General features: G+C 40.9%; 1 protein-coding gene across 12 annotated transcripts in view; it reads right to left on the reverse strand.

Annotated features, from left to right (window-relative positions):
* Window positions 1-22,444, reverse strand: part of LOC126259432 (probable cytochrome P450 301a1, mitochondrial) — a 414,350-nt gene that overhangs the window by 136,076 nt on the left and 255,830 nt on the right. Inside the window, exon 12 of one of the 12 annotated variants that reach the window (XM_049956236.1) lies at window positions 14,780-15,193. The exons of 10 other annotated variants lie outside the window; for them this stretch is intronic. In XM_049956236.1, coding sequence (XP_049812193.1) covers window positions 15,077-15,193 — 117 coding nt within the window. In that variant the 3' untranslated portion in view covers window positions 14,780-15,076. Of the gene's footprint in view, window positions 1-14,779; window positions 15,194-22,444 lie in introns of those variants that run through there. One more of the 12 variants, XM_049956235.1, reaches the window with a different exon arrangement.

Raw genomic sequence — 22,444 nt, forward strand, 5'->3', positions numbered from 1 at the left:
TTACCAAATTAGAAATACAGAGAAATAACTAAAAAAGTACTGCTGTTCATATCTTCGTAAAAAACAATGTTACAAGGAAGGTTGATGTCCCCATGGTAGCTAAAAGCATTTGCTTCGTACATTCATTTTATTTTATGCCTAGAGAAAAAGTTCTTTGAGGTAGTCAAGATAAATGGTACACTCTGTATATTATTTCTTAATAAGTCTTTATAACATGTGGCTTTTTAAATCTATGATTACGTACAAATAATAAGGTGACTCAATCGTTTAAGGGAATAAGCCCCCAACTTTTCCAGTTTTTATATTTTTATTCTGAGGTTCTTCCATGCCTGTGAAGAACATAGAATACTGGCCAGTCTACTATAGCTGATCGTGTGAAACAAAACTTGTCACGAAAAATATTATTGCATTTAATTGTTGTTGTAACAACTTGTTATTTCGACATTGTCAGGTATTTCTATGTTAAGAACATTCCTACCATTCAAACACTGCTGTATGTCACCTCCATAGATTAACAAAGATCACTACAACACAATCTGAATGACACTCAGAGCATATCTTGCACCTGAAGTTTATCTTTGACCAACGGACAGTAGAGTTTAGAGCTCTTATACTCGTAAGTATTTATGAAACACTTGGCGTCGTGTTTGTAATTGCCAAGTCTGGGGATTTAGTAAAATGTTTTTTTATGTAAGACGTTTTTATGTGTATTATCACATATCTACAGAAATATTTTATGCTACAAGTAGTTTCGACCTTGTTTATGTCATCATCTGGTATATTTCAGAATTTAAACTGTATTCCACAGGTACTATGCTGAAATATGTTACATATCCAATGCTTTGTAAGCTAGTGGACCGGAGTATGAAACGGTATTGTCTAGCCCAGAACACCATTTTTTGTATATTTATTGTGTTTAGGTATTATTTATTTACTACAATATGTTTTCCTTTTTGTATGGCTACTATTTGTAATATTACCAAATTCATATGGGGTTCAGCGCCAAAAAGAAGTCCTATGTACCAGCTTTATCGGTCTAAACGAAGACTAGCCTGTTCTCTGAATAACGCAAGCACACCCTAAACGAGATTATGAACATAACCAAATACTTGAAGTAGCCAACGTTTCCTAATTCCAAACAAAAACATTCGTTGGTGCTCAGCAGCTAGGAGCAGACTGCATTGCTGATAATTCCTAAGAGCATTTCAACGTATACACGGAAAACAAACAATGGTAGTGTGGTTTGCGTATTTCTGCGCCCAGTTTCCATTTACAGCGAACGGATTTCGCTTTCCAGTGTGGTTTTGGTTTTTACGCCAAACCCACAGCTATACCTGTAGCTTTGCAGCACATACAGAACCAAACAGCAAAATCTTGATTGTAACACAGTCCAGATACTTGATCCAAGATATGCAGACATCAGAAGCGATAAAGAAAATTAATGCATTGGTAACAGACATCAGCGAAGACACCATGGAAACAAACATCTCAGAAAGAAAGTAAATGAACAAGGAATGTGGTGACATCAAATGTAATCAGAGACTGGCTAAGATGACCACCCAAATGAGTGAACATAAAAACACTAAACTACAGCAGTGAGATATAATGACTAAATCGTACACAAGAGCAAGACACATCAATGGAAGGTGAGAGTCAGGTGTTGAAACACAGTCAAGGGAGCAATGTAATGAAGCACAGGCAAATATTCCTTCGAAATCCTAGTTCCACATTGAAAGGTGTCAGGCAAATCCAACACCTTCCATGAAAACCCTGACATGATAGCAAATCCGGCAGTATGTCACATAGCTCCGAACAAATCCTGACATTAAATTAACCAACGTAATACGATGAACAAGTGAGCAAATGGAGTACCACAGACTAACACAAGAACGCCTAAATGCATGTCTTACCTTCCCACCGTGAAACAGAAGCAGTTCCAAGGGGAGAAAGGAGAACAGAAGCCGAGGGCAGAGCCGTGTAGGCTAGGAGGCCCTACGATAAGGGACACCCACATAATCCGCCGACCGCCAAAAACAGCCCCCAGCCCATGTTAAAAGATAGAGCCCTCCAGAAGAACAGTATAGATCTTACGATAACACTACAATGGCCACACCAGCTGAAAGTTTTACCGTGAGACTATACGCATCTCTGTTACGTTGCAAACATTAAAAACATTGCCCCACCACGAAAAGTATAACGTTTCTCATTGGATAGACAGAATTTTTGTAGGCGGAGCTTAAGGTTAACATTGAGACACTGATTGGCCAGTTGAAAACACAGCCAGATAGCTTTTCTTAAACCAACTTCGGTAAATTCTAGTAAAGAGAAGTTAGAGATAGTTGCTTCCGAGACGGCGAGGTGTGTGGAGCTGCGACGCCCGCCGCCCCCTGACGCTGCTTAACCAACGACAAGGTAATGAATGCACGCGATGCTGCATAAGAGCGCTTAAGGCTTCACTCAGAACTGTAGAAGTCTCATCTGTTACACCCCCTTTTTACGTAATACTAGTGTCGATCGTCAATTAAACTTCGTGGTATTCACATTTGCTATTAGAAGTTAAAATCTGAAACGCGATGATTTTTCTGTTATATAATTATTGAGAAGCCACATCAGCCACTGTAATTTACAACAAGTTAAATAAGTAATTAAAGATAATTGAGGGTCACTGTAGACCATTTTGATAGTTTTCTCTTTTATGAAACTTAACTTAAACCTAGATTATAGATGTGAATGGCATAGGTCATCCTTCGATCCATTATGGAACTTGGAAACCCATTCAGGGAATATTCGTTCACATTTTTGTTGAACGCAGTTGGTTTTTATCATCCTGTATTAAAATATTTCCTTTTATCACTAGTGCAATTGATAAACAATGTTTTGTGAGTAGAATAAAAATTCTAATGGTAAACTTAACTGCTTTTTCGACGTTATTTTACCAGCTAACTAAAAATAGGAAAGCCTTGAATCCCTCCCACTAAATTTAGTTAGTATTAAGATTTTTTTACAGGGAGTGCAGTGGAGTTGATGCTGAAATCATTAAGTATTTGATTATATCATCGCTAGTCTCACTGAATTCTTTTGAACTCTATATGTCATGTGTTGTCTGGCGTATCCTTACCAGCAACAGGTCCCAGGTTCAAACTAGTCAATTCCCTAAAAAACACGCTCAGAGCGTCGTTGCGCGAAAGTGGTAGGGAGACACCATGCAGAATGTTAGAACATACAATAGTAAAGCGATAAGTAGCGCACCGACCATATTTGGTCATATTCGTGAAGTTGTAAGTGAATTGTAGCAGTGACTGCAGCGGGCAACTGTGGGTGTTTTGCTTTACACAATATAGCACAGTCTTTGCAATGTTGTGAGGCAAGCCAGCCTGGCAGAGTGTGGGAATAGTTGACACCGCAGTACCCAGGCGGTAAATGGCATAACCCTTTCCACATCCGCAGCTGCTGAAGTATTAAGCACAAGGCATGACAAAGCCCAAAAAGCGCAACTCAAAATCTTATAAATGCCTACTCATTTTACACTAAAGTCACTTCTGTTAGTACTGCAGCTCTTTACCACAGGGCTGCATCACTTAGCTGTCATCTGGAATGTGTTCATGGACCACAGTTCGACTCTGCATAAGGGCAATCTGCCCTGAGACCATGAAATCTGGAGCTGCCGTCTCAATGGGCCAGCACTAGCCCTGGGAAGCAACTCGCCAGCCACCGATTCGGGGCAGTGGGTCACTACCATTACGTCACTGGGCTGCCGCCTTTCTGAGAGCGCCACAACGCATGCGGTGGCCGCTAGCTGGGACTGCCTGGAGTTGGAATCACTACTGATAGGAGCAATTGCGTCACATGCTATTGCCTTGCCGACGCTGCTCTCTGTCAGCATAGTGGGGCGACAACACACACAAGAGACGCAGAATACCATAGTCAATCTGCCGCTGTTAAGTTTCGCAGTCTGCATGCGTTTTAACCATGAATCATTCCACACTCAGTTCCAACAAGTACTCATAACAAATAATCCTCGCTCTGAATGTAGCAAAGCAATAACAGGATGTATTAATCACATTTTCGTCACATGTAGGCCTGTATGAGAAACAGCAAATGCAGTTCCCTTGACAGTTAATCTGATATTATCGATCACTACCCACTAATAAGGCAATCCTCCTCCATAAGAAGAAAATCTATATTTTAAAAAGAGTGATAATGATTTGGAAAATCCTTACTTTATAAAGTTTTAAAAAATATCTAAAACGCTGACACACGCATGCATTTGGAAAAAAATGGCACGTTAACAGTAAAAAACGATATGTTAATAGCAGTGGGTAAGTGAGTAGTATATCTAAGATGCTTCTGGCTTACGATATAACCCATCAGTCCAAGAAGTTTCAAAACGAGATTAATGAAAAAAGCGAAAAGTTATGATGATGGTCTCCATGAGTAAAATGCATAGAACATTCATAAAATCAAATGAAACTCTTAGAAAAACTACATTTAAAAACAAGTTTTTTATATGCTGGCTACGAGTTTTCAAACAGAAATTCGTCTGTGGAATAGAAGGGCTTGTCCAAGAGAAATGGAGTTAGGTTGGATTTAAGACTTTCTTTGCTACCTGTCAGACTTTCATGTTATTGGGTATGTGTTTAAAGATGATAAATTATTGTTGCTGCATATGGAACTCCTTTCTGAGCCACTGGCAGCTTCAGTAGTGGATAATAAATGTCGTTTTGCCTGTAGTGTTGTACGTGTGGACATCACTACTCTTCTGAGATTGTGACGGGTTATTTATGACTAATTCCATTAGGGATTATATGCATTGTGATGGTGCAGTTGAAATGTTGAAATCATTCAACATGATGATCACAGGCAACACCACCTATTACACATGTTGCCCACTTTCGTGCAGTCAGTACTTTCTTTCTAAGTGGTGAGTTCCCCAGAAATTTCGTACATAAGACGTTATTGATTGCAAATATGCAAAATATGTCATGAGGTTCATTCATTTGTCTTCAACACTAGAAATTACGTGTAGAGTAAAAATAGCTGAACTTATTTCTGAGAAATTGAGTATATGCTTCTTCCAGTTGAAGTTTTCATCAATACGTACAACCAAAAATTTGGAAAATTCCACCCTATTTACAGACTCCTGTTAATGTGCTACATCAGTTGTTTGTTTGACTCTATTTGTTGTACAGCATTGACTTTAGTGTGTTTTCTCAATGTCTAGGATGTTTCAGAGAACCACTTAATAATTATTTGAAAAATATCATTAACAATCTCTTCTGTTTCTTTCTCACTAACATGATTTACGATAACACTAGTATTATCTGCAAGAAGTGACAATTCAGCTTGTTGAATGTTAAGTGGCAGGTCGTTCATATACAAAAAAAAGGACCCAAAATTGAACCCTGTAAGACTCCCTTTGTGTAAAGCCATCAATTCCTTAAAACTTAATTTTTGATTTTTTTAGCTTGGACAGATTGTTTAATTTTTGTAATGTCTGATAGGTGAATTTATGAACAGACTTCTCAGTTGAGTATTCCTCGTGGAATCCAAACCGTGTTATTCTAAGTAAATGACTTCTACTTAAATGTGAGACTGTTCTTGAGTACATTACTTTTTCGAATATTTTGGAACTAGATGCCATTAAGGAATTTGGATGATAAATATTTACGCCTTCTTCATCACTTTTCTTATGAAGAGGTTTAACAATTGCATATTTTATGTGCAAACTAATGTATAAAATGAACAGAAATAAGCTTTGCGTTTCTCAGTTCATCGCTTGGTAAACGTATCGTTTTCCCAAAAGTTACGAGTCTCCGTTATTTGACAATATTTTGCCAGTCGTTCGTAATCAGGTGTTGCAGACGCATTTTATGAGCAATATCCATATGCCAGAGTACCGAACAGCTGAACAATAGCTAGATTAATCACCCTGTCCGGGAAATTGGATCAACTACTACTACTACTACTACTACCACTACATATTTGCAGACAAGAAGTGAACTGGGAGGTCGGACGTTCTGAAGAACGCTAAACTGACTGATGTGATGCTAAGGTAGCCCAAAGTTTGAGGAAACTGTTCACTCTCAGATTTCGTATGGTAGTGCTCAGAAAGGAATGCAGACGTTAAAATTTAGTGCATGTCTTGTTCATAGTCTACATGACCACTAAAAGATGCGTAGGATAAAGAAAAGCGTCTAGCGTTCTGGAAAATGGTTTCGTCATTTGTTGACCTGCTTAGAATTGCAGAACTGGAGCGTGTTTCCTTCACTACTTAGTGCGTACGGGAATAGACAGAATACAATAATTTGATAAACTGGAAATTCACGTTACGTTCATGATAACACCTCCCAATGTCAGAATAGGGAGTGTGGTGTGCTATAACAAGTGATCGAATGGTGGCGCCTGCTTTCATTGGAAGCTACAGAGCGCAGTGTCATGTACCCGAGACTTCATTACACATTTCGCTTCTTGAAGCAGTGAACGGTGTTTTAAATTCTAAGCAGGATGGTGCCACTTTACACAAATCTGTTGAAACAACTCATTTTTAAGCGAACCGTTTGTTGATCACATCCTGTTAAAGCGCTATGACCTCTATGTTTCCCCAGAGTTGACGTCTCTGCACTTTTTGCTATGGGGCTAGGAAGGCTTCATAAAAACAGGCCACGCACACTGGCGGAATTAAAGATTAACGTAACAACTGAGATTAATACCATTAGTGTCAACGTGATCCGCAAAGCGGCCACAGACAAGCTAAAACGGTTTCCTACATGCGTTACTGGACGGGGCACCTATTTTGAACATACGTTATTAACAGTGTGCATGACATAATGAAACAAAGCACATACTATGAACACTTATATACTTAACAATTTTGTTTGTGTGGCCATCATCTGCAGGAAGCACAGAAATGTTGGTTTCGTAAATAAAAACTTCCTTTTTCTTGCTGCAGTTTATTTAATTGTTGTACACACACGCGCACGCACACGCACACACACATACACACGCACACAAACAAATAGAAAAATAAAAAGATCCTTACATGCACACTGCTCTCTCTCTCTATCTCTCTTCCACACACACACACACACACACACACACACACACACACACACTTACACATACGTAAGAGAACAGAAAAGACCAGACGTTAATTTTCAGCGTATACTTCGTTACGTTGGCAAGAGCACACAGTAGTTACAACTTTAAATCCCAGTTTTCGGGCAAATATCTACAACTCCCGACAGAAGAATAATAGTGCTGCACAGAGATCGCCGCAAAGAACATGACAGTTGTGTAGAAAAAAGTTCGTACCGGGAAAACGTCCTTAAGTTTCGTAAGTGAAGTTATGGTGCGACCTCCAGTGTGAGACCAGAAGGGAGGAAACGCAGATGCCTGTCAAAACTCAATCTGCTGAAGACACCTTGATGTGCGGAACCTTTCAATCACCCTGCAGAAACCAAATAAGTATTATTACTGTTTTGTACTCTGTCTGCACACATATGACGTCACAGCCAACGTTCGGTATCGGTATGTTCAACACACCGGTGCTTACATACGAACAGAGGAGTCGTCGTTTAACGTTGCACACTCCGTGCAACTAAGCACACGGCACACGCAGACACAGTACCTTGTTGGTAGGCGGTGGACACCTGCTATTCAGTAGCCAAGTCAGACGACCGCGCCAGCTGCCACACTCACGTAATATATAAATTAGACTCGCTACTACCCGGCTGTTAAAGTGACTCACCTCGGTTACAGCAGCGGCAAGGATCTCCCGCGGCGCTCCGACGTTAGCCGGTCACTGGGCTGCGTCGCTGTTCGCGCATGGCCTTAAGTGACCGGAGATAGATGACGTCACTGGACCTCATCACTGTGATGTCAGCGCAACCGCTGCCAAGGCCATCTCACTTGTGCTTTGCAAACTGCATGGACATCTCTGATACTTCGTGAACGGTTCAAAAGATAGAAAAAATGTTTGCTGCTAGTAACAGAGCGCAGTGGCGAGTACTTAACTCTGAGATTAGTGCTTGTAACTTTGCTTATGTCTACACCTGCCCAAGTGGTGGCGGGTTCTTTTGCTACGAGTATCGTTTCTCCCTGTCCTGTTCCATTCCAAAATGGTGCGTAGGTATGACGACTGCCTGTCAACCTTCGTATGCACTCTGATTTCTCTAATTTTCTCGTCGTGGTCACTTCACGAGACGTACACGTATTTATTTATTGTTAACTGCAATGGTGCCAACTATTGCTGCTACAAATTTAAAGTAGTCACCGCGAAGATCTAATAATAGTTATAACATTTTTGATTACCACCGAGGCACAGTGTGCTGAAGAGTTAATATATCTACACCTACATCTACAAAGATATTCCGCAAACCGCCGTAAAGTGCTTGTGATTTCCCCTCCTGTTCCACTCGCAAACAGAGCGAGGGATAAGCGACTGTCTGTATGTCTCCGTGTGAGCCCTAATTTCTCGTATCTTACCTTCGTGGTACTTACGTATGTTGGTGGGAGCAGAATCGTACGGCAGTCAGCTTCAAACACCGGTTCTCTAACTTTATTAATGGTGTGTCCCGAAAAGAATGCCACCTTCCCTCCCTGGATTCCCATTTGAGTTCCCGAAGCATGACTAATTTATACGACTGTTATGGCTTAAAGTCAAGCGCCGGCTCGCCAGTCGGGAACGATAAAACAGAGAGGCTGTGACTAGACATCAGCCAAATGTACGCTGACCGACCTCTCTCCAGGACGACAACGCGACAGCAGTGGCCTCTATACGAAGAGAACGTAAGCCCCGCGCCCCACTGGCCGCGGCCAAGTTCTAAGAGAAGCTTCAAGACCAGCGACCTGAATAGAAACGTCAAAGCTCATTACTTTGCTCGTACATTCTCTGTAGCTCAACTTGGAATTGTTATACTGAAGAGCCTTGTTTTGTTTTGTATGTCGCCCTTTGCTTGCGACACGTTTATGTAATTCTCAAAGTATTGCCATTTACCTTATTGTTATAAAAACTCATTAAAAAGATTTGTTTGAATTGTTGTCTAGCGATCCGAGACAGCAGGTTCCCTAGACACCCCATATTGGACGACTAGGCAGGATTCAACAGACTGTATGGCTATATACCAGTGGAAATAAGTGCAGCTACTCGCAGAGGTTCAGTGTGGGCTGTAATTATCGCATGTAGGCGAAACTTGGTTCATATTCTAATGCGTTAATGGTGCAAAAAAATTAGTTCGAAGTCTGGCCACCAGGTGCAAGTCTGGTGCTGTGAATGCAAGGACGTATAGAAATGTATCCATGTCTAATGTATTAGCAACGGGACGTGGGCAGGAAACGTCAGACAACTCAGAAAGGCATAATGTTGATTTTATTATTAAACACCGCTTACGCTATTTATTCAATATGAGCACAGGAGACGTTGGTGAATTCCTGAGTCCGTAAAACGTTGTGATCAACAGCTGCTCGCAGCAATTTGGATGGAATCTGAGCAACGTGTTCCTGTTTACTGGCTTTCAGGTCACGTAGAAACCGAACATGTCCTTGGTAAACCGTTCTGTTAGATATCCCCAGGGCCAAAATTCACATGGATTCAGATCGGGTGATCTTGTAGGCCGTGCATCTGGAAAGCCTGTGGAGATAGCATGTTCGTGGGGGATTGCATTAAGCAGATCTTTCACTAGGTGAGCGACGTGAGGTGTTGTCCCATCTTGCACGAAAACAATGGTTTACATAGATCAGCCAGAATATCGTGACCACCGACCTGCTATCGCTATAAACTCGTGCAGGCGACAGCAGCGTCACCTGGCGACGAATGACTGCTACTCAGACACACGCACGGTGCTTGTAGTATCAGTGAGTGTGCTGCCCTTGTTTGAAATGGCAAAGGCGTGCGATCAGTCTGAGTTTGACCGAGGGTGGATTGTGACGACCGGGAGTCTCAGCACAAGCATTTCGTAAGCTGTACGACTTGTCGGGTGTTCGAGGAGTGCTGTGGCGAGTTTCTTCAACAAATGGCAAACCGAGGTGAAACCGCGTCCAGAAGTCGTGGCCACCCCTCATTACAGATGTCGGACATCGCAGGCTGGGCAGACTGGTGAAACAGGACAGGCGGCGAACTGTGGCGGAACTAACATAAGAGTTTAACGCTGGGCGGAGTACAAGCCAGTCTGAACACTCAGTGCAGCGGACGCTCCTAAACATGGGCCTCCGCAGCCGACTACCCACGCGTGTGCCGATCTTAACATCACGACTGCGGCAACTACGACTGAAATGGTCATGTGAGCATCAGCACAGGACGTTGGCGCAGTGTCAGAGCGTGGTCTGATGAATCCCAACACCCCCTTCATAACGCTGATGGGAGGGAGCGAGTCCGTCGTCTTTTAGGGGAACAGCTACGTGACACCTGTGTTGCGGGGCTGAGACAAGTTGGCGGCCGCTCCATTATGCTCTGGGGAACATTCAAGTAGGCATGCATGGGTCCAGTAGAGTTCGTGCAAGACATCCTGACGGACAACGAATAACTTACACTAGTCGCAGACCAGACAACCCCTTCATGGAACCGATGGCAGGGGCATATTTTAACAATTACTAATTTCTTCCATCCATGATCATCCCGATTATTGCAACAGAAAAATCAGTTGCTTCCTTTCATAAATGACAGATAGGTCGGCCAGCATTGCACAGAGCTGTGCCGGAAAAATGTATAGTAAGAGCAGATATATCCGGCGACTTCATTGAGGTAGGGATATTGTATATGTATGTATATTTCAAAGTAAAGCATCTTCATCATCAAGCATTACATGGACAGGCCTAAGTAACTTAATGTAAATTGCACCCAGCAACTACAGACAGCAACAGTAGTTTGCTCAGTGTTGAAATACGTTCATATACAATGTCAGAACGTGAGTACAATATCAAATTTTAAAAAATCTTTATAAATGGTATTCTAATTAATTTATAAATAAGTCCAATTGTGTGCAGATGTACTGAAGAAGGCAATAAACCTGACATAAGCTTATGTACTACAGTAAAATATCAAGCAGCATACTGTCTACCTGCTGCAGAACATTCAGTTATTTGATTTTATTTAATGTTCTTGATTTATTTATTTTAAAAGTATGTATGAATACAATTACATCTGACAATTAAGTGTTTTACGAAGGGCAAAAGGACCCTGTCTACATAAGTTTGTTTCGCTTATTGGAGGAAACTTAACTTTCACTTTAAATGATTCTGCCTCATTAGCCCTCATTGTTCCATAGGTATTGTCGCACGCAGGTAAGATGCAGATCACGAGGCCTCCTCATAAAATATTATCGTTATGTAGGTGACATCATATGACTTCTGAATGAAACACACAGTCGCATCCAACAACTCCACAGTGATATAAACAAAGTGCACCCGAAAATAAAATCCACCATAGGAATAGAAAACGATACCAATTCTCCATATTCAGAAAAGTAACCATCACCAGCACAGTCATTCACAAACATTCTGATCATTCGATTGCACACAAACTAGGCGGTTTCCAGTATATGCTACAAAGACTGAACAAAACTCCACTCACTGAAAACAACTACAGCAATGAATTACAGACAATCAGACAATAGCTGTAGAAAATGGATATGATACAAATACTATAGATAAACTGAACCACAAAATTAAACAGAACACCCAACACACATAAACTAAAGCCTTCTCACCAACTTACAAACACATAGAACACACACATAGAACACACATATGAGCACGAATGAACAAGAAACTCCCACAACAACAAACAAGTGGTTTACTCTCGCCTACAACAACAAAGCAGCCGACAGAATAGGCAACATACTCAAAAAACGAGAGCTAAAAATAGCCTACAGGACAGACAACTCAACACAGAGAAAACTAAGGACAACCAACAAAAGCACAGACGAACACAACACATCTGGTCTTTACCAACTAACGTGTCAGGACTGCAAATCAGTTTATATAGGACAGACAAGCAGAAACATTAGTACCAGATACACAGAATACAGAAGAGCATTAAAAAGTAACAGCTTTCATTCCACATTTGCTGAACACCTTATGGACAAGAAATATTGCCCAACAGATATCAATACTGACTTCAAAATTCTCAAATGCAGCATCAGACCACCACAAAAACCAATAATTGAAGAAAACTACCACATACAAAAAGCCATAGCTGAAGGAAAACAAATAATAAATGAATACACTGCTCTCTGTATTGGAACTCTGTTCTCTGTCCGAATAGAATTATTAGATAACACCAACCTAAAGATCACCTCCCCCCCCCCCCAACACACACATACATACATACACACAGACAAAACTGAAAAAAAGGATATATATATATATAATGCAGAATCCTCAAACACACACACACACAAACAAAATGGCACATGCACCTCTGAAGGATTCAAAAGAACTGCTAGTAACACCTTCAAATGTTCGACTGACCGCCATCTTGTTTCCACACCTTCAACTGTTCCATTGTCCGCCATCTTGTTTTTACAGCTGGCAGACAGTGAAACAGTGACAGTGACACCTCAATACACAGAGCTCCACAGTGAAGAAGATGAGGAGAAAAGAAAATATAAGCGAAACATAATGTAAATAGACACAGACACACACACATAAAACCTTTTACATAAAATTAATTAATTTCAAGCATAGTCATAACAGTTTTGAAATTGTAATATTTTGTCTACATTAAGTTGTATATGGTTGCAGATGACAAACTGTATAAGAAAGCAGACACTGTAAAAACATAATACAGCAGGAAAACCACGCCATGTGGTAAAAAGGTATGAGTACATAATTTTATGTGCTCTTCAAAAATCTGTAATTACGATTTAAAAGCTAATATTTACATGTATATAAACAGTAAAGAACATTCTTTATGTCTAAAACCCCCTGATGATGCTGCAAACACAATGAAACATGTTTGGGATAAAAAACAAAATTGTGTTTTGCTAAATGCGGACTCCATACAAAAAACATATGTACTATTAACGCAAACACAGACAAAAGAACTTCAGCCTCTAGATGATTATCTCGCCCTCCTGTCAGGCATTTCCGAGCAAGCTTTACAACAAATTCCGGAACACCTCATGAAAGTTACATCACACTATTTTAAATATAAAATTCAACAGAATTTCTCTTTCACATAACAGCCTACTAAAGCTCCACAAGGAGGGCATTCAGAGACGCCCCGTTGTCAGTTTAGAAGTACACCCGTATATCTGTTAGCCAGAGAAATGCACACATACTTACAGAAAAGTCGGAAAAAGAAATCTCGGGTACGGCGTTTCTGCCATACGTTCCCAAGGTGACGGACAGAATCGGTCTTATATTACGCAAACACAGCGTAAAGACTATTTACAAACTAACAAAGAAGATCAAAGAGTGTTTCAGATCGGCAAAGGAGAAAAGGGAACCACTTGCAATGTTGGGAATTTACCACATACAATGCACATACGGAAAAGTTTATATTGGAGTGACTGGACGATCAATGAACACCAGGATCACAGAACATAAGTGACATTGCAGGATGGGGCAGGTGGAGAAATCGTCGTGGCAGAGCACGCCCTGTGTGAAGCCGACCACATAGTAAAACTCCCCGAGACGGGAGTTCTTGCTATAGGGAAGAGGAATCACACTCGCTTGTTCAGAGAAGTTGAAGCAATACGTAAACACGAGAACAGCTTCAACAGGAAAGACGACTGCCTAAAGATAAACTGATCCTATATTCTCCTGCTACAACGAACGATCGTTGCGGGCAGCAAGAGGAGAACCGCACCGGAAATGACCGCAGAGAAGCCCTTGGACGTCGGCGCACCAGGTACATATAGTCTGCGGCCGCGAGTTGGCCTCCAGTCCACCACCAGCAATGGAGGGTGAAGCTTTGACATTGCCAACCGCTCATGCTGGCGAACGTTAGGAAAATCATTAGACCAACGTCGGCCGAAGAACCAGAGACAGAAGCCAACAGGCAGTTTGTTTAAATTATTTATTTACTTATTTTTGTAGCAGGACACAAACCAACGCTTTTCGTCAACTCTAGGTGTACACCTGATGTATATGTAGACTATATATAAAGATGGAAAATCTGGAAAGATTCTTAAACGATTTACTTCAAATGTTTGCACAAAACTCTAATAAATATTTGAGTGGACATAATATATATATATATATATATATATATATATATATATATATAAAAGATGTGAACATATATTCAATCAATATATTGTTAGCAAAAATTTGAAAAGTTCTCGATAGATTTACTTAAAATTTTTACAGGATGCTGTAGTAAATGTTCAGACAGACAGAGCTGCACATTTTAATATATATATATATATATATATATATATATATATATATATATATATATATATAAGTTTTTAGCAATAATCTTCAAAAGTTCTTGACCGATTGTCTTCAAATATTGACATAATACCAGATATCTGTATAAAACTAAAGATGTACATTTGATCAAAAAAATTTCTCTCAAACAACTTTTTGAGTGTTTATGATGGGATTATTGAAATATTTAGAAACTGTGAAACACTGCTTGTAGAAGAAAGTTAAAACCATATTGATGGTAGTCATCCCTATTTCCATTGTGTCTATTATACATTTACTGTTATAATTATCATATAACTCTTCTTAAACTCTTTTACACGTAATAAGATAAGATTCCGATTATCTTTTGATAAATATTGTCATAGTGTGAAAGTCAATATCACTTTTGTAATTAGCTTTAATTGCTTTATTTATTTCTTCCTACAAATAAGAAACATAAATGTGCACTCCATCATACTGGCTAAAAAATAAGGTTAAAGTATTGTAATATACAATAAAATGAAATGAATGTGCTTAATTTCCTGACTTTGGGACTCACATCAAGTTTTGAAAAACTGGCAAAAAATGGGAATTGAAAACAATGAATACTGTTGCAAAGCACCAATGCCAATCACTACTGGGTTGTGTAAGATTCCAATACTGCTCCAGCTGCACAGTAGCTGCTTTTCATTGTGATGTCAGAGCAGTAGCTAGGGGTGTGGTGTCACACCTCCTGCTCCCTCACGGTGACCTTTAGGGTGAGTGGTGTCACTGGTGCATGCAGCAACGTAGTCCTCCATCGCATCTCGCCTTCAAAGTGCAGCTGAAAGCGGCGCACAACCTGGAAACACAGGCGAGCAAACAATCTTGTCACAGCCCCTATTATCACCCAGCCTCTCCAATCTTTCCAAGTTCTAACGACCTCATAACATCAGGTGTTAAACTTTTCATTGGCGCATTGTTTCACACCCAATATTTATGTAATCCAGTCTTGTTTAACTCCATATCTGGAAGAAGTGATCAGAAAATACAGGGAGAATGAACAGAATCAATCATCAAAAGCAGAATACAACTAGGTGGAAATCTCGAATAGTTTCTAGGGTCCTTTGTTTACGTTTTAGTCAGTACTTAAATCAGTTTATACGATTTCTGTTTGTACCATGAGTGAGAAGTGTGTAGCCGGCCGTTGTGGCCGTGCGGTTCTAGGCGCTACAGTCTGGATCCGAGCGACCGCTAGGGTCGCAGGTTCGAATCCTGCCTCGGGCATGGATGTGTGTGATGTCCTTAGGTTAGTTAGGTTTAAGTAGTTTCAAGTTCTAGGGGACTGATGACCTCAGATGTTAAGTCCCATAGTGCTCAGAGCCATTTGAACCATTTGAGAAGTGTGTGACATGCCGTAGGATCGTTAGTTCCGGGGTATTGTGTGATGGGTGCTGTAGTTTCTTTCATTGGGGCGAATGTAGTGGCGTGGGAAATGGGGACATAAATGAGGCTCACCAGTGGTATTGTAGGGTCTGAAGTAGAGATAGGAAAATACTAGAACAGGAAGGGAAAATTGCAGCTCTTCAAGCTGACCTAGACAAGGCAAGGGAGGATCTGGACAGGTTAAAGAGGGAGAAGGGTGAACAGAGATGGGAAGTGGCAACAGGTAATAGGGGAACAGGCAAAGGAGAGCATCAGACAGCTTTATCATTAATCTTGAAAATAGATTTCACATGTTGCCTCAGTCAGAATCGAATGAGCCTCATGTTGCTGAAGCTGTAGAAAGGGCACAACAAGCTTTCAAGGACTTGAAAAAGGTAGGGAAATTTGTGAAGAGAAAGAAAGTTCTGTTGTTGGGTAGTTCCCGTGGTAGAGGTGTTGACCAACTACTGCAGGAAAATCTAGGTCCAGAGTACCAGGTCACAAACTTTTTCAAGCCTAGTGCAGATCTGGGTCAGGTAACAGAGGATTTAGGTTCTTTATGCAAGAATTTCACACAGGAGGATGCCTTTTTTATAGTGGGTGGTCGGGGAAATAGCATTGACAGAGACTCTGAATATTCTATAGAGAGTGACCTGGTGAAGATAGCATCAGAAACGAAGCATACGAGTGTGGGATTTGTGTCTGTGTTGAGACGCCATGATCAGACTCATTTGGACTCTTCCATCAGGAGGGTGAACTTGGAGATGGAGTGGCTGCTTAGGACGGATATAGGGTCCCATATTGGTTTGATTCCTGTGGATGTTATCGATCGGTGGGACTACACTAGGCATGGCCTTCACCTCAATAGGAAAGGGAAGGGAAAACTGTCTGCGTTGATTGCAGAAAACGTAAGGGAGGACACTGTCACAAGTGGTAAAATATCAGTGGTCACAGGTGTCAGAGGGATGCCTTTTTTAGGATAGGGAAGGGGGAAAGAAAACGAGTTTTAATAGAGTTTGGCGGACACACACAGTTTGAGAAAACAGATGAACAGGAGTCAGATTTTAGCATACAGCCTCCATTTAAACAATGTTTAACAGAAAGTAATCATAAACTGCCAGTTCATCTTCGCCAAAGCATCTATAATCCCATTACTATGCAGTATCCGTTATGTTTATTACACCAGAACATTCCGGGACTCAGAAATAAAGTTGATTAACTACTCATTTGTATCGATGTAATGAATTCCTCTAACTAAATTGACACAATCTGCCTCTCTGAACATCAAGTGACCACTGGTATAGATATGTTAAACATTTCAGGATTTAAGCTAGCTTCCTACTTCTGCAGAGTAGATATGGATGGAGGAGGAGTTGCCACATTTATTAAAAACTGCCATAAATTCAAGAACATTGACATTAATAAATTCTGTTTAGAGCAGCATCTAGAAGCATGTGCAACAGAAGTAGAGTTCCATAACAGATCCTATATAATAGTAACTATTTACCGAGCATCTGCAGGAAATTATAATCTATTCATAAATCATCTAGAAGCTCTTTTGGGTTATTTAACAGGAAGAAACAAAGAAATTCTGATTGCTGGTGACTTTACTACAGATTTTCTAATGCAATCTTCCAGTAAACATTTACTGCAGTTAGTAATGTTGTCTTTCAATCTAATTCACGCTGTTAACTTTCCAACTAGGATCACTAAATCCTCAAGGACAGCTACAGATAAAATTTTTATAGACAAATCAAAGGAACAAAATCATATCATAAAACCTGTAATACACTCCTGGAAATTGAAATAAGAACACCGTGAATTCATTGTCCCAGGAAGGGGAAACTTTATTGACACATTCCTGGGGTCAGATACATCACATGATCACACTGACAGAACCACAGGCACATAGACACAGGCAACAGAGCATGCACAATGTCGGCACTAGTACAGTGTATATCCACCTTTCGCAGCAATGCAGGCTGCTATTCTTCCATGGAGACGATCGTAGAGATGCTGGATGTAGTCCTGTGGAACGGCTTGCCATGCCATTTCCACCTGGCGCCTCAGTTGGACCAGCGTTCGTGCTGGACGTGCAGACCGCGTGAGACGACGCTTCATCCAGTCCAAAACATGCTCAATGGGGGACAGATCCGGAGATCTTGCTGGCCAGGGTAGTTGACTTACACATTCTAGAGCACGTTGGGTGGCACGGGATACATGCGGACGTGCATTGTCCTGTTGGAACAGCAAGTTCCCTTGCCGGTCTAGGAATGGTAGAACGATGGGTTCGATGACGGTTTGGATGTACCGTGCACTATTCAGTGTCCCCTCGACGATCACCAGTGGTGTACGGCCAGTGTAGGAGATCGCTCCCCACACCATGATGCCGGGTGTTGGCCCCGTGTGCCTCGGTCGTATGCAGTCCTGATTGTGGCGCTCACCTGCACGGCGCCAAACACGCATACGACCATCATTGGCACCAAGGCAGAAGCGACTCTCATCGCTGAAGACGACACGTCTCCATTCGTCCCTCCATTCACGTCTGTCGCGACACCACTGGAGGCGGACTGCACGATGTTGGGGCGTGAGCGGAAGACGGCCTAACGGTGTGCGGGACCGTAGCCCAGCTTCATGGAGACGGTTGCGAATGGTCCTCGCCGATACCCTAGGAGCAACAGTGTCCCTAATTTGCTGGGAAGTGGCGGTGCGGTATCCTACGGCACTGCGTAGGATCCTACGGTCTTGGCGTGCATCCGTGCGTCGCTGCGGTCCGGTCCCAGGTCGACGGGCACGTGCACCTTCCGCCGACCACTGGCGACAACATCGATGTACTGTGGAGACCTCACGCCCCACGTGTTGAGCAATTCGGCGGTACGTCCACCCGGCCTCCCGCATGCCCACTATACGCCCTCGCTCAAAGTCCGTCAACTGCACATACGGTTCACGTCCACGCTGTCGCGGCATGCTACCAGTGTTAAAGACTGCGATGGAGCTCCGTATGCCACGGCAAACTGGCTGACACTGACGGCGGCGGTGCACAAATGCTGCGCAGCTAGCGCCATTCGACGGCCAACACCGCGGTTCCTGGTGTGTCCGCTGTGCCGTGCGTGTGATCATTGCTTGTACAGCCCTCTCGCAGTGTCCGGAGCAAGTATGGTGGGTCTGACACACCGGTGTCAATGTGTTCTTTTTTCCATTTCCGGGAGTGTAGATAGACTATCAGATCAGGACATGCAGCTCCTTGTTTTAGATGTAAATTCTAAGCAGATTATCAAGACTGCTAAATCCGAGTACAGGAGAGTAGTCAATCAACCAAAAACTACGTGTTTTAGAAAACTGCTCAAAGATATGAACTGGAAGGATTTTATAGTGCTCATGACATGAATGAAAAATATAACACATTCATGAACAATGTCAGTACCATGTTTGAAAACTGTTTTCCTCTAAAAGTTACTCAAATTAAACAGAAGTCTATAATAAAACCATGGATTACACAAGGAATAAAGATTTCCTGTAAGACAAAAAGGAAAATGTATCTGTCGACCAAGAATAGCTCCAGTACTGACGATTTAGCTAAATACAAGGATTACTGTAAAATATTAAAAACAGTAATTCAGACATCTAAACAAATGCACTACGGGAAGAAGATAGCAATGTCAGGGTACAAAATAAAAACAATATGGGATATAGTGAAAGAGGAGACTGGTAGAATCAGAAAGGAACAGGAGCAAATAGCACTAAGGGTAGATGACACATTAGTAACCGATGGGCATAGTGTGGCAAATCTATTTAACAAGTACTTTATATCCATTACTGATAGAATGGGATTGTCAGGATCAGTAAATAATGCCCTGGAATATCTGAAACTAGCCTTTACAAATAGCTTCAGGTACATATATGTCAGTCACTTCACCAAAAGAAATAACTTCCATAATAAAATCTTTAAAAACAAAGCATTCTAGTGGTTATGATGAAATATCAACAAAGTTAATTAGGGCATGTTCTTGTGAGTTTAGTACAATTATAAGTTACTTGTGTAACCAGTCAATTATAACTGGGACATTTCCTGACTGGCTAAAATATGCAGATGTTAAGCCTCTATTCAAGAAAGGGGATAAAGAGATACCATCAAACTACAGACCGATTTCACTTTTGCCAGCATTCTCAAAAATTTTAGAAAAAGTAATGTACAGGCAGCTTCTCAACCATCTGACCACAAATAACATATTATCAAGATCACAGTTTGGATTTCTGAAGGGTTCTGATATCGAGAAAGCTATTTACACCTACAGTAAAAATGTACTTAATTCATTAAATAACAAGTTACAAGCAGCAGGTATTTTCTGTGATTTGTCAAAGGCATTCGATTGTGTGAACCACAACATCCTTTTAAATAAATTAGAATTCTATGGTGTCACTGGCAGTGCTGCAAAATGGTTCAAGTCATACCTCACTAACAGGAAACAAAGGCTGTCAGTGCAAGGGGCTAGTGAATTAAGCCATCAGTCATCATCAGAATGGGAAGAAAGTACATGCGGTGTCCCACAAGGATCCATCTTAGGCCATTGCTTTTTCTTGTGTACATTAATGATCTCTCATCAGTTACACTGCCAGAAGCAGAGTTCGTTTTGTTTGCAGATGACACAAGTATTGCAATAAATAGTATGTCGAGTGTAGTTCTAGAAAGATCTGCTAATGATATTTTAATGGATATTAATAAATGGTTTAGAGCCAACTCACTGACATTAAACTTCGAAAAGACTCACTATATGCAATTCAGAACCTGTAAGAGGTTTCCACCCAGCATATGCATAAAGTATGAAGAAGAGCAGATAGAAGAGGTCGAAAGTCTTAAATTCCTGGGATTACAACTTGATAATAAATTCAGTTGGAAGGAGCACACCACAGAACTGCAGAAACGCCTTAACAAATCTGTATTTGCAATTCGAGTGTTAGCAGACATAGGCGACATAAAAATTAAAAAGCTTGCATACTTTGCCTACTTTAATTCCATAATGTCATATGGTATAATATTTTGAGGTAACTCTTCAAGTCAAACAAAAGTTTTCACAGTCCAAAAGCGTGTAATATGTATTATTTGTGGAGTAAATTCACGGACGTCCTGTAGAAATCGCTTCAAAGAACTGGGTATACTAACTACTGCCTCTCAGTATATTTACTCCTTAATGAAATTTGTCCTAAATAACATATCTCTTTTTCCAACAAACAGCTCCGTTCATACATACAATACCAGGAACAAAAATGATCTGCACAAGGACTTAAAAGCACTTACTTTTGTTCAAAAAGGGGTCCACTACCCAGGAACACTCATCTTCAATAATTTGCCAGCAAACATAAAAAATTTAGTTACAAATAAAGATCAGTATAAAAGGAGCTTGAAAGACTTACTAGTGGCCAACTCCTTCTACTCCATCGACGAGTTTTTTAATACAAACAAATGATGTATTGTATATATTCATACTATTAGTATTGTTATTTCAGCTTAAAAAAAATTGACATGTTCCACATCCACGAGGATCTCCTCAGCACGGATCTATGGAACGAAAAACTAATCTAATCTAATCTAATCACAAGGTTAGGGTCAAGAATGCTCCAGTGAAGTGTGATAGGGTCACTCTTGTTCTCAGCAATCTAAGCAATCTAAGACTGTTTGCTGATGAATCTGCAGTATATGGCTAAATATCGTCTTTGAGTGACTGTAGGATGACTCTGATGGAATTTCTATTTGGTATGCTGAATGGTAGCTTGGACTAAATGTAGCAAAATGTAAGATAATGCAGATAAGAAGAAATAAACGACCCTGTAGTGTTCGAATTTAGTATTAATAGTGTACTGTCCATCATTTTGATTTGCAGCTCCTTGTATTGGCCGTGTTTGTAATTAAAATTGGTTGGATGTGAGGTCCACCAGTTATGCAAAACACTGTTTTTCTCAGTACCCAAACATGTTTCGGCACCACTGTGCCATCATCAGTAGGTTTTCGTTTTTATTTATTCTTTACTTTTGGTGTGCATGAATTTTCTGGATCACTTGTGTGTTAATTACTACAGGTAGCTTGTCATGTTTTCGTGTGGCAAGTACTTCCATTCTCCGCATAATGCTGAGGTGTTGTGATGCACATATAACTATAACAAGTATTTTTTACAAATAACGTAGTAAAACACTTTTGACTTCACCAGAACACAGTGTGATTCACGTAACTTAACAAGTATGTTATGTATGATTCACACTGTGTTCTGTTGAAGTGAAAAGTGTTTTACTACGCTATTTGTGAAAAATATTTGTTATAGTTACATGTGCATCACAACACCTCAACATTATGCGGAGAATGGAAGTACTTGCCACACGAAAGCATGACAAGCAACCTGTAGTAATTAACACACGGCCCCTACAATTCAGAAGTGTGCTACTCGATTTGTAAGTGGTAGGGTCTATCACCACACTTTGTCAACCCAAATGGGATTCTTTTCTGGGCCAATTTAGAGGTTGGCTAATGGCATCTTCTGTTCACCCTGTGAGTGAACAGGTGGCTGTCCCTTCAGCAGCGTCTGAGCAGGAACACATGGGCAGGGGTTTGCCAGTTATAGGGGCTCCAATGTTAGGCGCATTATGGAGCCCCTTAGGAAGATAGCTTTGAGGGCTGGAAAGAAAGCCAGTGTTCACT

This window comes from Schistocerca nitens, chromosome 5, assembly GCF_023898315.1.
Source record: "Schistocerca nitens isolate TAMUIC-IGC-003100 chromosome 5, iqSchNite1.1, whole genome shotgun sequence".
Classification (NCBI taxonomy): domain Eukaryota; kingdom Metazoa; phylum Arthropoda; class Insecta; order Orthoptera; family Acrididae; genus Schistocerca; species Schistocerca nitens.